This window comes from Cherax quadricarinatus, chromosome 22, assembly GCF_038502225.1.
Source record: "Cherax quadricarinatus isolate ZL_2023a chromosome 22, ASM3850222v1, whole genome shotgun sequence".
Lineage (NCBI taxonomy): Eukaryota > Metazoa > Arthropoda > Malacostraca > Decapoda > Parastacidae > Cherax > Cherax quadricarinatus.
In genome coordinates, this window is record NC_091313.1 from 14,738,884 (window position 1) to 14,756,063 (window position 17,180).

General features: G+C 42.1%; 1 protein-coding gene across 1 annotated transcript in view; it reads right to left on the bottom strand.

Annotated features, from left to right (window-relative positions):
* The window catches only part of LOC138853098 (uncharacterized), a 14,499-nt gene extending 1,634 nt beyond the window's left edge, over window positions 1–12,865 (bottom strand). The window contains exons 1-3 of the mRNA XM_070087719.1: window positions 12,660–12,865; window positions 10,913–11,061; window positions 9,963–10,088 (exon numbers count right to left, since the gene is read on the bottom strand). Coding sequence (XP_069943820.1) covers window positions 9,963–10,088; window positions 10,913–11,061; window positions 12,660–12,675 — 291 coding nt within the window. The 5' untranslated portion in view covers window positions 12,676–12,865. The remainder of the gene's footprint in view (window positions 1–9,962; window positions 10,089–10,912; window positions 11,062–12,659) is intronic.
* Window positions 12,866–17,180: the final 4,315 nt, after the last annotated feature.

The window sequence follows — 17,180 nt, forward strand, 5'->3', positions numbered from 1 at the left end:
GACCACCCACATCGCTCTGGTGGTGAATGCTCTTTTGAAATGAAGGATCTGTCCAGGCTGGGAAAGAGATAAGCCGTTTTGTTTTGTTCTCTATTCTGTCCAGAAGTCGTACATGAGATCGGGGGGCAGGCAGTCCAAGAAAGTGGAGCATACTCAAGGCGTGAGTGCACTTGTGCCTCATACAGTCAGCCGTAATTTACTGTTGAGCAGACACGAGATACGCCATAGTGATCCTAGCTTCTTGGCCATCTTATTTTCAAGATTTACTACGTGGTTCTTCATAATTTGTTTCGAATAAAATTTCACCCCAAAGGTATAATTTCCGGGTTCCAGAACTCTCCCATTCATTCTTTTAGCTGTCCCAGCATTACCATCATGGTGTCTAAATACCATCTTCCTTTGTCTTTTCTCAGAAGCAAATGTAACTTGCCATTGTTTTCCCCCGACTGATATAGCTGTAAGCTGGTGATTAATGTAACTTAGATCAGCTGGTATATGCTCTCTTGGATAAGTAAATGTCAGAGTACAGTCGTCTGCATTTGTATGAGATTCTGAGATGAACTGAAGGTCAATGAAGTAGACATTCTGTAACAATGGCCCGAGCATACCTCTCAGTAGAACACTTGCACCGATTTAGTGTCATGTTGACTTTGTCCCGTTGTGAATTACTCTTGTAGTTTTACCTTAAAGGCAACAACTAAGAAGGCATAGCCCAGTGCCAGAGAGTCCTAGTGCTTGCAGGTTTGTCAAGAGTCTCTGATGTCATACTCGGTCGAAAGCACCAGCAATGTCAAGTGCTACTACATAGCTGATCTTGGATTCATCCAGTGACTGGTGCCGCATAGTGAAGAGATTTAACAGTAAATCAGCAGCAGTGTAACCTTTTCCTGAAGCCTTACTGACAGTCACAAAGAAACGAGTGGTAGTCGAGAAACGTTATCTGTCGTGAGATTATTGTCTTAAGAATCCTGCAAGTGATTAATAAAATATTGATATGTAGTTGCTAATTTTTGATCTGCTCTTCTTTTTTATGAAAAGGGACTACTTTTGCCTCATTCTAAAGAGAAGGCCATTTACACTATGCTAGGAAGTATTGATTGTTGCGAGTTAGAGGTGATGCAACCTGGCCTGCACATCACTCAGCAATTTTGGGATCACCTTATATGGGTCCACAGCCTTTTCTGGGTCCAAGGATTTATGGAAGAGGTGTACTTCAACCTGCCTTATTGTCACCTCTAACAACTTCGACAGTTCTTGCGGCTGGCAAAGAAGATTACCTTACTGGATCAGAACTTGCATCTTGGAAGAAAAATGTTCAGGAAAGAGGTCAGCTTTATTCTGACTGTCAGTAGAGTGTCCCATCTTGACTATTTAGAGATAAAATAATTTTATGAGGTGAATAACCTTGTCGGTCCTTGACCATGGACCACAAGGGTCTGAAACCAATTCTGCCTGATGACACTTTTTTTTGTCAACTATCCTTCAAGAGATGGCCCAGTTTTGAACTTCTTCCATTTGCAAACAGGCTTTCCTGAACAGGTTCCTGTTATAGACAGTGGGATGCCTCTTACACCTTGAAGACTTGTACTTAGCAGCAGCAGTCTTTCGACACAGAAAACCAAACCAAGGCTGATCTGAAGGCTTCGTCACACTGCCGGCGAGGGATGTATTTGTGTCGGAGATTAAGAATATGTTTAGTGAAGGCATTCACTTGATTATCAACATCACCTTGGAGAATAGCATTCCATCGGAGGCGGGAAACTCCAAGCAAAAGGCGGCCCAGTTTCCTCTGAGCCACAGCCAGGTTGCACCTGTAGATTCTTCACCTCGTTCTGTTGGAATCATCAGTGTCTTAAAGACAACCTTTTAGTCAGATAATTCAACATAGCCGAGAGGTTTGCAAGTGACTGTGCCTTCATATAGACCACTCATGACTGGGTCATGGGAGGAGCCAGAGATGTGAGTAGGGAGGTCAACGAAGATTTTCATGTCAAACACTGCAAGACGTTCATCAAAATCCTGGTATATAAGATCTTGGTTGAGGTCACCAACAATTATAATATGTTAACACTTATGTTGAAGCAGAAAGGAAGCCACATTTTCCATCAGGAAGTTGATGGGGCTTGTTTGTTGCAACTGCTAGTTGCAACAGTTGTTGCACTTTCTAGTACAAGGTTCATGCATAGCCCGAAGAATATCATTTCCAAGTGATTAGGAAAGGCAACATAAATGAGCTGGGCATGCAAAAATGTCTCAGCAACAGCGATCTTGTCTTGATGAGCGCTCACGAAACTGTGCTTGAGCTCACCAACATTGGTAATGAAGCCTTTGATATTGGCAGACAGGATGCTGACAGACTGGCTCCTCACATTTGTGTTTATCTTGACTAAATAGGTGTGTCAGGTGTTTGCCCTTAAGACAAGTAGGACACTGCGGCAGCTACTTGGACGTAACTCTGTGATCTTGTATAAGGCACGAACCCACCTGCTGAGTTGAGACAGGAGTATCAGGGTGGGAGACGGGATAGCCCCAGCGCCACCACCCACATTGACACCTTCCTAATCCCCTCTTGGGGGTGGGGGGAAGGAATTTGGGGTGGAGTTAGGGAATAAAAAGACAAAAAACGCCATATATAAAAGCAAGAAATAAGGAAGAAGGCTCCACAAACCAGGAAATGATAAATAAATCATGAAACTAGTAATAACGTCCAAAATATATGGTATTGTTAAGCAGCCTAGTTTGACTGGCACTTAGACTAACTTCTAAACACAGTATACAATATACATCATCAACTATCTCCTAAGTACAGTTAGATGCCAGAGTACTATGTCCTGGCAACGGTACTTACCCATACAACTAATTAAATAATCCCTTGAACCAGTATTTAGCTTAAAAAACAATTAATTCCTTGTTCCAACAGATGTTCTGACTTCTCTATAAGAACATAAGAAGGGAGGGCACTGCAGTAGGCTAACTAACCCATGCTTGGTAGGTCCACTTCACTCCTACTTATTTTTAAAGCTGCCGAAAGTTATCGCTTCATTGATGCTACTCTGGAAGGTTACACTCGTCCACATTTTCTCTCTCTCTCTCTCTCTCTCTCTCTCTCTCTCTCTCTCATTATATATTTAGGTACACACACACACACACACACACACACACACACACACACACACACACACACACACACACACACACACACACACACACACACACACACTCACACACACACACACACACACACACACACACACACTGTAAGTAAGTGCTGGTAAGTCCCAGGAGGTTTGGGGCTAGGTCACAAGAAGGTGTGGGCAGCCAAGGACCACTGAGACTTACATTACAACGCACAAGCCACCTACCTTTCAGTACATAATAAACCCACACATAATTCCACACAAAATTACGCACAAAATTACACACACACACACACACACACACACACAACACACACACACACACACACACACACACACACACACACACACACACACACACACACACATATCCAGACACACATACACTCCCCCCCTCACCACTGACATCTCACTACTTCCCCTGATCCCTCCCCTCCCTCGATCACCCTCCCCTCCCCTGTTCACCCTAAACCCTCCCCACCCCTCCCCACTCTGCTCCCACATAGCCACAGTTCCTCCACTACTTTCCCCCCCACACTCTGACATACACACTACTAACCTAACATACAGAACTACATAGGTTTTCCACTCTGAGGCAATCAGGATAAAACAAAAATGGGTTGCCAGAGAGCAACAAGAAAAACCAAGGGACAGGAGGAGGAAACTGCAAAGGATGATTGGACAGCAGAGCTCATAAAAAGGGATCATGAATGGGAAAAGAAACTAGAAGAACTTAGCATGAGAATGGAAGAGAGGATAGATATGGAAAGCAGGAAGTGGGAGGTGCATGTCAAAGCAGCAGAAGCTAGGATACAGAGTTTAGAAGAGGAATTGAAAAATCTGAAACAGCCTAAAGAACTAAAGAACATTTTGGGATTGACAACAGAGACTGCTACCTCAGCCACAAATAAGGGGACTGTAGGGAAAGAAGGGGCACAACTGCATGGAGAAGCTCTATCAGAGGAGACTGTAGCAAATGAAAGAGCTAAGCTTTATGTGGAGGCCCTAACAGACAACAACAGAGCCCAAGGAAAGCCGAGAAGGGAAAATGACAGGCCACTGAGCCCAAGTACATTAGCCAGTGAAACTGATGAAAGGAAAGCTGCAGTGGAGGAAACCAAATTAAATGAGGGGATACACAGGGATATGCAGTGGGAGAATGAAAGGGTGAGGTCAGTCTTTGTGTATGGGCTCCAGGAAGTCGAAGGGGAAACATATGAAGCAAGAAAACAAGGGGAAAAAAAAGCAATTGAAAGCATCATGAAAGCAATAGGAGAAGACGATATGACCCAGCTGGAAAATTTTCGGAGAATAGGTGGGTTTGTAAAAAAAAGAACCCGGCCAGTGAGAGTGACCTTCAAGGCAGAAGCGACTCGGACCAGGATCCTTCAGGAGAAAGCACGATTAAGGGACATGACGGCATACAGGAAGGTGTATCTCGACCGCGACAGAACACAAGAAGAAAGGCAGAAACTGAGAGAGATGATACAAAGGCGAAAGGAGGAAAGAGAGGGGATGGAGAAGACAGACAGGAGATCCCAGACCCAGGAAGAAGATCAAATACAGCCTCCCTCACAACTTCCTATAGAAGCCTCCCAACCAGGTCGACCCCAGTGCAACCAAACACTCTAAATCAAAACACCCATGCCACATCCAATGCCCCCACCCTCTACATTACAAACTCCACCCCCACAGCAACAACCCATAGTTCCTTACCAGGTCTCCCACTTCCCCAACCCCAATATACCTCCCAGACCACAGTCTTAGAAAAGAAGTTGAAGGTGTGGTATACAAATGCAGATGGAATAACAAACAAGTATGAGGAGTGGCACGAAAGAATCAAAGAGACATCCCCAGACATAATAGCACTCACAGAAACAAAACTCACCAGAATAATAACAGATTCGATCTTTCCATCCGGATATCAAATCCTCAGGAAAGACAGAGGGAGGAGAGGGGGAGGAGGAGTTGCACTGCTCATTAAAAACCAGTGGGGTTTTGAGAAAATGGAAGGAATGGATGGCACGGGCGAAAGGGACTACTTAGTAGGAACAATCCAGTCTGAGGGACATAAGGTGATAATTGCAGTAATGTACAACCCACCACAGAACTGCAGGAGGCCAAGAGAAGAATACGATGAGAGCAACAGAGCAATGATCGACACACTAGCCGAGGTGGCCAGGAGAGCACACATGGGGGGAGCAAAGTTACTAGTTATGGGTGATTTCAATCACAAGGAGATTGACTGGGAAAACCTGGAGCCCCATGGGGGTCCTGAAACATGGAGAGCCAAGATGATGGATGTGGTACTGGAAAACCTCATGCATCAACATGTTAGAGACACTACCAGAGAGAGAGGAGAGGATGAACCAGCAAGGTTGGACCTTGTATTTACCATGAGTAGTTCGGACATCGAGGGTATCATGTATGAAAGGCCCCTGGGAGCTAGTGATCATGTGGTTCTGTGCTTCAACTACATAGTTGAGCTCCAAGTGGAGAGAGTAGCAGGAATAGGCAGGGAAAAACCAAACTACAAAAGGGGGAACTACTCAGGCATGAGGAACTTCCTTCAAGACATTCAGTGGGAGAGGGAACTGACAGGAAAACCAGTACAAGAAATGATGGACTATGTAGCAACAAAATGCAAGGAGGCAGAGGAGAGGTTTGTTCCCAAGGGAAACAGAAATAATGGGAAGAACAGAACGAGTCCTTGGTTCACCCAAAGGTGTAGGGAGGCAAAAACTACGTGTACTAGAGAATGGAAAAGGTACAGAAGACAGAGAACTCAGGAAAATAAAGAAATCAGCCGAAGAGCCAGAAACGAATATGCACAGATAAGAAGGGAGGCTCAGAGACAATATGAAAATGACATAGCATCAAAAGTAAAGACTGACCCGAAGCTGTTGTACAGCCACATCAGGAGGAAAACAACAGTCAAGGACCAGGTAATCAGACTGAGGAAGGGTGATGGGGAATTCTCAAGAAACGAGCGAGAGGTTTGTCAGGAACTCAACACAAGATTTAAAGAGGTATTTACAGTGGAAACCAGTAGGACTCCAAGAAATCAGAACAGGGGGGCACACCAGCAAGTGCTGGATGAGGTACATATAACCAAGGAGGAGGTGAAGAAGCTACTATGCGAACTTGACACCTCAAAGGCGGTGGGACCAGACAACATCTCTCCATGGGTCCTTAAAGAGGGAGCAGAAATATTGTGTGAGCCATTAACAAAGATCTTCAACACATCATTTGAAACTGGGCAACTCCCTGAGGTATGGAAAATGGCAAATGTAGTCCCAATTTTTAAAAAGGGAGACAGACATGAGGCACTATACTACAGACCTGTATCACTAACGTGTATAGTATGCAAGGTCATGGAGAAGATCATCAGCAGGAGAGTGGTGGGGCACCTGGAAAGAAACAAGTGTATAATTGACAACCAGCACGGTTTCAGGGAAGGAAAATCCTGTGTCACAAACCTACTAGAGTTTTATGACAAGGTGACAGAAGTAAGACAAGAGAGAGAGGGGTGGATCGACTGCATATTTTTGGACTGCAAGAAGGCCTTCGACACAGTTCCTCACAAGAGGTTGCTGCAAAAGCTAGAGAACCAGGCACACATAACAGGAAAGGCACTGCAATGGATCAGAGAATATCTGACAGGGAGGCAACAGCGAGTCATGGTACGCGACGAGGTGTCAGAGTGGGCGCCTGTGACAAGCGGGGTTCCACAGGGGTCAGTCCTAGGACCTGTGCTGTTCTTGGTATATGTGAACGACATAACGGAAGGGATAGACTCAGAAGTGTCTTTGTTTGCAGATGATGTGAAGTTAATGAGAAGAATCAAATCGGACGAGGATCAGGCAGGACTACAAAGAGACCTGGACAGGCTACAAGCCTGGTCCAGCAACTGGATCCTTGAATTTAACCCTGCCAAATGCAAAGTCATAAAGATTGGGGAAGGGCAAAGAAGACCGCAGACACAATATAGTTTAGATGGCCAAAGACTGCAAACCTCACTCAAGGAAAAAGATCTGGGGGTGAGTATAACACCGAGCATATCTCCTGAGGCGCACATCAATCAGATAACTGCTGCAGCATACGGGCGCCTGGCAAACCTATGGATAGCGTTCCGATACCTCAGTAAGAAGTCGTTCAAGACACTGTATACCATTTACGTCAGGCCCATACTGGAGTATGCAGCACCAGTTTGGAATCCACACCTAGTCAAGCACGTCAAGAAATTAGAGAAAGTGCAAAGGTTTGCAACAAGACTAGTCCCAGAGCTACGGGGATTGTCCTACGAAGAAAGGTTGAGGGAAATCGGCCTGACGACACTGGAGGCCAGGAGGGTCAGGGGAGACATGATAACGACATATAAAATACTGCGCGGAATAGACAAGGTGGACAAAGACAGGATGTTCCAGAGATGGGACACAGACACAAGAGGTCACAATTGGAAGTTGAAGACTCAGATGAATCGAAGGGATGTTAGGAAGTATTTCTTCAGTCATAGAGTAGTCAAGTCGTGGAATAGTCTAGAAAGTGAAGTAGTGGAGGCGGGAACCATACATAGTTTTAAGGCGAGGTATGATAAAGCTCATGTAGCAGGGAGAGAGAGGACCTAGTAGCAATCAGTGAAGAGGCGGGGCCAGGAGCTATGACTCGACCCCTGCAACCACAAATAGGTGAGTACAAATAGGTGAGTACAGACACACACACACAACACACACACACAACACACACACACACACACACACACACACACACACACACACACACACACACACACACACACAGATACACACACATACAACAGGCCTTGTGTCTAATAGACATGTGCCTAGGACAAAATGGTAACTAACACACACAGACACAAACACACAGACACAAACACGCCACTCTCACCATAAACACACACACACACACTCACACTCACACACACAGATACTCACACGTACAACAGGCCTAGTATCAAATCGACATGTGCCTAGGACAAAATGGTAACTAACTAACTAACTAACACACACGAGGAATACAACAGTCAAGGACCAGGCAATCAGGGTGAAGAAGGAAGGGGGGAGGCCACAAAAAATAACCGCGAAGTATGTGAGGAGCTCTAACTTGAGATTCAAATACGTATTCACAGAGGAGACAGAAGGGCCTCCAGAAGGGCGGAGAGGTGGGGTACACCATCAAGTGTTGGTCACAATACATACAACCGAGGAAGAAGTGAAGATGCTGCTCAGCGAGCTAGATACCTCAATAACGATACGAACGGATAACATCTCTCAATGGGTCCTGAGAGAGGCAGCAGAGGTGCTGTGTACCTCTCACAACAATCTTCAACACATCTATCGAAACAGGACGATTACCTGAAGTATGGAAGACAGCAAATGTTGTCCCAATTTTTTAAAAAAGGAGACAGACACGATGCATTAAATTACTGACCAGTGTCTCTGACATGTATAATAGGCAAGATCACGGAGAAGATTGTCAGCAGAAGAGGGGTGGAGCACTAGAAAGGAATGAGCTTATCAACGACAGTCAGCATGGTTTCAGGGATGGGAAATCCTGCATCACAAACCTACTGGAGTTTTATGACAGTGTGACGGCAGTAAGACAAGAGAGAGAGAGAGGTGGGTAGATTGTTTTTCCTTGGATTGTAAGAAGGCGTTTGACACAGTTCGACATAAGAGATTAGTGCAAAAGCTGAAAGACCAGGCAGGGATAACAGGGAAGGTACTACAATGGATCAGGGAATACCTGTCAGGAAGACAACAGCGAATCATGGTACGTGTTGAGGTGTCAGAGTGGACGCCTGTAACGAGCGGGATGCCACAGGGATCAGTACAGGACCGGTGCTGTTTCTGGTATTTGTGAACGACATGACGGAATGAATAAACTCTGAAGTGCCCCTGTTTGCAGATGATGTGAAGTTGATGAGAAGAATTCAACTGAATGAGGACCAGGAAGAACTAAAGAGGGATCTGGACAGGCTGCAGGGCTGGTCCGGCAACTGGCTTCTGGAGTTCAACCCCACCAAGTGCAAAGTCATGAAGATTGGGGAAGGGCAAAGTCGACCACAGACGGAGTACAGTCTAGGGGGCCAGAGAGTACAAACCTCACTCAAGGAAAAGGATCTTGGGGTAAATATAACACCGGACACTTCATCTGAGGTACACAGCAACCAAATAACTGCGGAAGCATACGGGTGCCTAGCAAACCTGGGAACAGGATTCCGACATCTTAATAAGGAGTCATTCAGGACCCTGTACGCTGTGTACATTAGGCCTATACTGAAGTATGCAGCGCCAGTTTGGAACCCTCACCTAGCCAAGCACGTAATGAAACTAGAGAAAGTGCGAAGGTTTGCAACAATACTAGTCCCGGAGCTAAGGGGTATGTCCTACGAGGATAGGTTAAGGGAAATCAACCTGACGACACTGAAAGACAGGAGAGATAGGTGGGATATGATAACGACATATAAAATACTGAGAGGAATAGACAAGGTGGACAGAGAATGTTCCAAAGATGGGACACAGCAACAACGGGTCACAGTTGGGAGTTGAAGACTCAGATGAACCACAGGGATGTCAGGAAGTATTTCTTCTGTCACAGAGTTGCCAGGAAGTGGAATAGTCTGGGAAGTGATGTAGTGGAGGCAGGATCTATACATAGCTTTAAGGAGAGGTATGATAAAGCACATGGAGCGGGAAGAGTGACCGGGTAGCGGCCAATTGAAGAGGCGGGGCCAGGAGCTGTGAATCGACCCCTGCAACCACAACTAGGTAAGTACACACAACTCTGTATGAAGGGACCTACCCTCTCCTCTTGGAACATGTAAAGAGTGTAGTTGTGATTGCTCACTCCTGAAGAAATTTGGAAGTGACGGACTTGAAGCACCAGGTTGTCCGTTGTATGTTGGTATAGATCCAGTCGACATTCCTCCTGTACATGAGAAAAGAATGTAAGGAAAGTGCTGGTGTGGAATACAGGGGCAGTAGTTGACAGTGGAACATGTGAAGTGGTGCTGGAATACTGAAGCAGATATTGTTAAAAACAATTATATTGGATAAAGGAGCTATTATTGCAACACGTGTACTGGTGTTTTAACTCCTAAGATATTGCTGGAATTCAGGAGATACTGTAGAGAAACTAAAGCTGGTGATACATAATCATATTTGCGAGACAAATGAAATTAGTGATGGAACTTTTGATAAATATCATTACCAGATTCCAGAATTTCTTGAAACCAGTTTTAATCATAGAACAGTAATAATTCATAACTTTTAATTACATTATTGAGTTACTCCAGCTGGGAAATAGTGGTGAATTTTGTTATTCGTAAATTAAAGAAGCTGATAATGTAACATACATGGGACGTAACCCAGAGATAAGAAGGATGCAGGGAAAGGAAAACCGTGAATAACAGGTAAAGGATTTAAAAGGGGTATGGGGGAGATAAAACTGGAAAATAAACAGACGAGACTAATAGAAGGGAGAATAAACAAGTAACCCGAACTGAGGAGACTGAGACTTACAATGTTTTTTCAGTTCGACTCGGGCCATCAACAAGTCATTGTTAATTGTCCAACCACTGTATTGACTTTTTATTCTAAATGAAAAGGAAAATTTAATGTGAGGGAAACTCAAACTAAAATGAATATTTGAGATGATGTACGTTTTGAGAAAAAGGTAACAATAACAGGAACTAGCTAGGGAATGAAAAGAGAAAAGGAACAACAGAGGTAACTCCAGTATTAGACACTTACTCCCATGTTGGAGGAGACGGTGCTGACAATTGTTTGGAGTGGAATAACAGCATCCACGACACCGCCTCTGGTGACGGCCCTTAGCAGCGCCTCCTCTGTCCTACTGAACCCCACCAACAGGAATAACCCCGTTGGCAGCTGGTACTCTTCTGACAAATGCAGAGATGTTAATATGATAACTATTGCTGATATTTACTGTGTCACAAAAATTGGTCGATTTGAAATAAAGAAATGCTAATTTCAGTCTGATAGTTCGTTAGATTATATAACTGGATCATTTACTCAGGAGGATCATAAGGTCATTATGGCTACTACATAAGAAATGGAACACTAAGGAAATAATAATAATAGCAATAATAATAATAATAATAATAATAATAATAATAATAATAATAATAATAATAATAATAATAATAATAATAATGATCATTATTTCTACAAGTACATGTACAAGTTATGCAGGTCTATCTTATATCTGTGAATTACTACTATATAGAAAGCCGCTTGTTATGCAGAGAATTTCGGACAAATAAGGTCAATTTTTTTCCCTGGATGCGACCCATACCAGTCGGCTGACACCCAGGTATCTATTTCACTGTTAGGTGAAAGGGGACAACAGGTGTCTTAAGGAAACGCGTCCTAATGTTTCTACCCATACCGGGGATCGATCCATGGACATCAGTGTGTGAGCTGAGTGTGCTGGCAGTCGAGCTATGGAAACAACGAAAGTCTGCAGTGAGCTCAATATTTCATACTTAGCTTGGAAGTGAATAAGAAGAGGTATGGGGTATACATGGTAGGACAACTAAATTAATGAGTACTGAAATAATTGATAGAGAGCTGGAGCCTTAATGATGGACTTCCCACTTCATGTTCCTCAGGATCGAATGGAATTTGCATGTAAAATGCCAGACGTATTACAGACCCTAGCTTCATGACCTGGTTAGTGCCAGACGTATTACAGACCCTAGCTTCATGACCTGGTTAGTGCCAGACGTATTACAGACCCTAGCTTCATGACCTGGTTTACAAGCCTTAACTTCAACTCCTCTAAGAATTTTGCGGTCGACAAATTTTACCACTCGATCCTGGTAGGGCATACCTAAACCAGACAAAAATATCTTGAGTAGGAATCTGGCATCACAGGCCTAAGTTTACACTATGCCATGTTATTTTGTGCATATACGATTATACCATACGGTTTTCATATTTTTCTCTACTTTCGGTTTTAACTACCAAAACGTGAGATGTTCTTTGAATTCCTCATGAAATTTCCAATAAAAAAATACTAGTTTCACCTCCCAGGGGCCATTGGCTTTATATTTGCAAAGGAAAGGGATAAATTTATAAAAAAAAACACATTTTTATTTTTACATATAAGGGAAGCCAGTGAAAAAAAGGACAAATCTTGAAAACATGAAAATTATCTACAGAATACGAAGCACATATTACATTTCAAAACGAATTACGTTAACAAAATGATATGCAGGAGACATTTTCTTTTACAGCAGCGACATCATTTTGTGGAGTTCTTGATTTAAAGAACTGGAGCTTTTCTACCCCAGTTTGGATTTAATCTAATTACTTTCTATTCTCCAGTGGCTGTCTGACCCCATCGGGTTTAGCGCTTCTCTGTAAATATAATAATTACAATGATCTCAAGATTACCATCTTGCCTCATTCCCTTTCCACCTTTCGTATCCTTCATCCTCTTAATCAAATTTATATTCTCTCACCTCTTACTCACCTGCCCTGGGCCTCATGCAGATAAAATCGCCGGAGTAGCAGATACACTCGCCACGGTAGGCCTGGTAAGCTGGGGCGTTGTGGTTGTAGACAGCGAAGCCTGTCTCACAGGGGCGGTTCTCCACACACTCCAGCACCTGCAGCGCCGACACCAAGCCGAACAACCACACAACGTCACCAAGGTGGTGCGAGGAAAGTTATTGAAAGTGAAAGATCATATCAGAAACACAACATTTACGGTGAAAAGTCACATCAAGGACAATTGCAAGGACATGGGCATTATGTATAGTGAAAAATAACTATTATTTACAGTGAAGAATAATCTCGGAGGAATCATGGTCCAAGTAGGTGTAGAAAATAAATTACAGTATGTTAAAATACGCAGTCCAAACCAGATCAACCCCAAGGAAATTTTTTTAGAGTTCTGCCCAGACCCCATATATCCAAACTGAGTTTGCTTGATAGTAAACAATTATCAGTTATTTTCTAAAAATAGTAACTACTAAGGGTGTAGTTTACTAGTTTTCAGGGTGTAACGTTTAAAAAAAAAGTGGATATTTTCTGAAAACTAACTTAACAAATAATGGAAAGTTTATGCTAATTATTGGTGCAAGTAGCATGTTAATCCGATTGTTAGATAATATTTTTAATTGAATTGTTATTAATTTTTTCAAAATTATTTTTGTAAATCGACATATGTTGTTTATGTGTGTGTGTAATGAGTGGTGATGGTCGGAAGGGTTGGTATCCTTCACTACACGCTGGCTGGGTTCTCAGTGCACATTGGTTGGGTTCTCAGTGCACATTGGTTGGGCTCTCAGTGCACGCTAACTGGGCTCTCAGTGCACATTGTTAAGGCTCTCAGTGAACGCTGGCTGGGCTCTCAGTGCACACTGTCAAGGCTCTCAGTGAACGCTGGCTGGGCTCTCAGTGCACACTGTCAAGGCTCTCAGTGAACGCTGGCTGGGCTCTCAGTGCACACTGTCAAGGCTCTCAGTGAACGCTGGCTGGGCTCTCAGTGCACACTGTCAAGGCTCTCAGTGAACGCTGGCTGGGCTCTCAGTGCACACTGTCAAGGCTCTCAGTGAACGCTGGCTGGGCTCTCAGTGCACACTGTCAAGGCTCTCAGTGAACGCTGGCTGGGCTCTCAGTGCACACTGTCAAGGCTCTCAGTGAACGCTGGCTGGGCTCTCAGTGCACACTGTCAAGGCTCTCAGTGAACGCTGGCTGGGCTCTCAGTGCACACTGTCAAGGCTCTCAGTGAACGCTGGCTGGGCTCTCAGTGCACACTGTCAAGGCTCTCAGTGAACGCTGGCTGGGCTCTCAGTGCACACTGTCAAGGCTCTCAGTGAACGCTGGCTGGGCTCTCAGTGCACACTGTCAAGGCTCTCAGTGAACGCTGGCTGGGCTCTCAGTGCACACTGTCAAGGCTCTCAGTGAACGCTGGCTGGGCTCTCAGTGAACGCTGGCTGGGCGCTGAGATAAGAAGTGGTTTTCCTGCCAAGTGATATTTTATCACTTCAGTCGTTTATGGTTCAGTTATCTATTAAGGAAACTGTATGATTATATACTTATATATATATATATATATATATATATATATATATATATATATATATATATATATATATATAAGATAAGAAGTGGTTTTCCTGCCAAGTGATATTTTATCACTTCAGTCGTTTATGGTTCAGTTATCTATTAAGGAAACTGTATGATTATATACTGATATATTATATATATATATATATATATATATATATATATATATATATATATATATATATATATATATATATATAGTAAGGGAGCCACCTCAACTATGCAGATCTGATGGCAGCCAGAAGCGTCCAGATGGTATCACCCTTCAAGCCTGGACAGATGGGAAGCAGGTGGTGTGGGACTATACATGTGCATCTACCTTGGCTGATACCTATCTCCAATACACCAGGGAGGAAGGAGGGGCAGCTGCCAGCCTCAGGGAGTCCCAAAAGTCTAGAAAATATGGAGAACTTGCCCATCATTATATGTTTGTTCCCATAGGCTCAGAGACCCTTGGCTCATGGGGAAAGAATGCATCTAAATTCCTTAAGGAGCTGGGAAAAAGACTCATCAGGGTAACTAGGGATTCCAGGGCAGCTAGTTTTCTGTTCCAGCGGCTCAGTGCGGCTGTTCAAAGGGGTAATGCCAGCTGTATTTTGGGCACATGCCCCAGCTCTGAGGAGCTGGATGAGATTTTCGCATTATAATCAGTGATACACACGTAACAACATGTACTGTATATGCCACCTTTATATCAACAATGTACCTCTTAATTTTTTTTGTACCATATTATGTAATAAAATATTCCTATTGGTAAAAAAAAAAATATGAAAAGATGGGGTGGTAGGGGAAGTGGAATATTCAAACGGCTTCAGGAAGAAATCCAAATATTCTTCCTTGAAACCTTTTTATCCACTTCTCCGAGGCTATGGGTCCCACAATTTACACCAGAGGTGGACCCCATCGTATATACTATATATATATATATATATATATATATATATATATATATATATATATATATATATATATATATATATATATATATGTATATATATATGTATATGCAATACGATCACAGTAAACAGGTGATTTCAGAATATGCAAAACAACCACTGTGAAAGAATATAGAAATTCCAAGCGCTTTCGTGACTACTCACATTATCAAGGAACAATGAAAGTAATGCATCAAAGGAAGGCATATAAAGGGTCTAGCCCACACCTCACTATCACATCCCACAACAAAGCAACACCTGACGCGCGATTTGTAAGAAAGGGAACACTGCAGCAGGCCCCCTGGCACAACTAGACAGATCCTTGACACAACCCACCAACAAACTATTCTACCCAAGAATTAAGAATTATAAAATTTATTATTTGTCTAATGTATTATTAAATTTTTCCCAAATTATATTAATTATAAATGGATCTAATTTATATAAACCAAAGGAAATATTCATATTATTGTCAAAACTGCTTTTTATGAAACAAGATTCAATTATATTCCTGTCGACCATGGACTTGCTTGATACAACTTTCTCAACTTTTTGAAAATCAATTGGATGGTTAAAATCTCTCACATGAATATAAAAAGTATTGGAATCTTGTCCAGTTCTAATGCTATATTTACGTTGTTTTAATCTTAGTTCGAGATTTTTTTTTTTTTTTTTTTTTTTTTTTTTTTTTTTTTTTTTTTTTTTTTTTTTTTACTCCCCCCTCAAGGAAGGTTCCTTGATGTTGGTGAGGGGCTCTTGATTTAGGGAATTGGCTCTGTGCTCCAGTTCCCCGAATTAAGCCTGAATGCCTTCCACATCCCCCCCCCAGGTGCTGTATAATCCTCCGGGTTTAGCGCTACCCCCTTGATTATAATAAATAATCGAGATTTTTACCAGTTTGACCGTAATAAACTTTATCGCAAATTTTACAAGGAATCTTATAGACACATCCGTCAGCATTTTGGGGGGAATTCTTTATCAAAAGTTTTTTTACTGTATCAATATTTTTAAATACAACTTTGATATTAAAAGTATTAAGAAGAGAAGGCATATCAACCAAGTTTTCATGGTAAGGGAGAACCAACATATTTTTAGTTGAATAAGGTTGGGTGTCCCTTTTTGGATTGTAAAAAGTATTTCTAGCAATTTTTAAAGATTTATCAATTACGTTTCTTGGATATTTTATATCATTATCTATTTCATAAATTTTGGATATTTCCCCATCTATGAACTCTGGACTACAAATACGTAAAGCTCTCAAAAACATTGATGAGAAAACAGTCAGTTTACCTCTATCTTGATGTGAAGAATAATAGTGGACATAGGAACAGTTATTTGTAGGTTTTCTGTAAATTTTAAATTTGAATTCATTATTACTCTTAATAATTAAAACATCTAAAAAAGGCAATGAGTTATTTTCTTCAAACTCAACACTAAAGTTTATAGAATGTGCTAAGCTATTTAATTTGCCAAGGAAATGGTGTATATCTACATTCTTGGTCATAAGACACAAAATATCATCAACATATCTGAACCATTTAGCTCTATTAGGGAGGATTGTGTTAAGCAGCCTTGTTTCAAAAAATTCCATATATAGGTTACTAAGAACAGGTGAAAGAGGATTTCCCATTGCCATACCAAACTTCTGAGTGTAAAACTTATCATTAAATATAAATTTTGCATCAACAATGCAAAGTTTAATAAGTTTAATGACAGTAGGAACTGGCAATGGTAAATCATAATTAACGAGTTCTTCAGATAAGAAACTTAATTAATCATCAACAGGAACTTTCGTAAACAAGGAAGTAACATCAAAACTAACCATGTTAAAATCATTAAAGTCAGTCAAGGAGTTTAATTTATCAACTAAATCTATGTTGTTTTTAATATTAAAGTTAGAAATTACTTTAACCATTCGCTCGTGGTTAAAATATATAAATACTGCTCGTGAGGCTAGTATACCAAACAGGGATGAGAATACCACT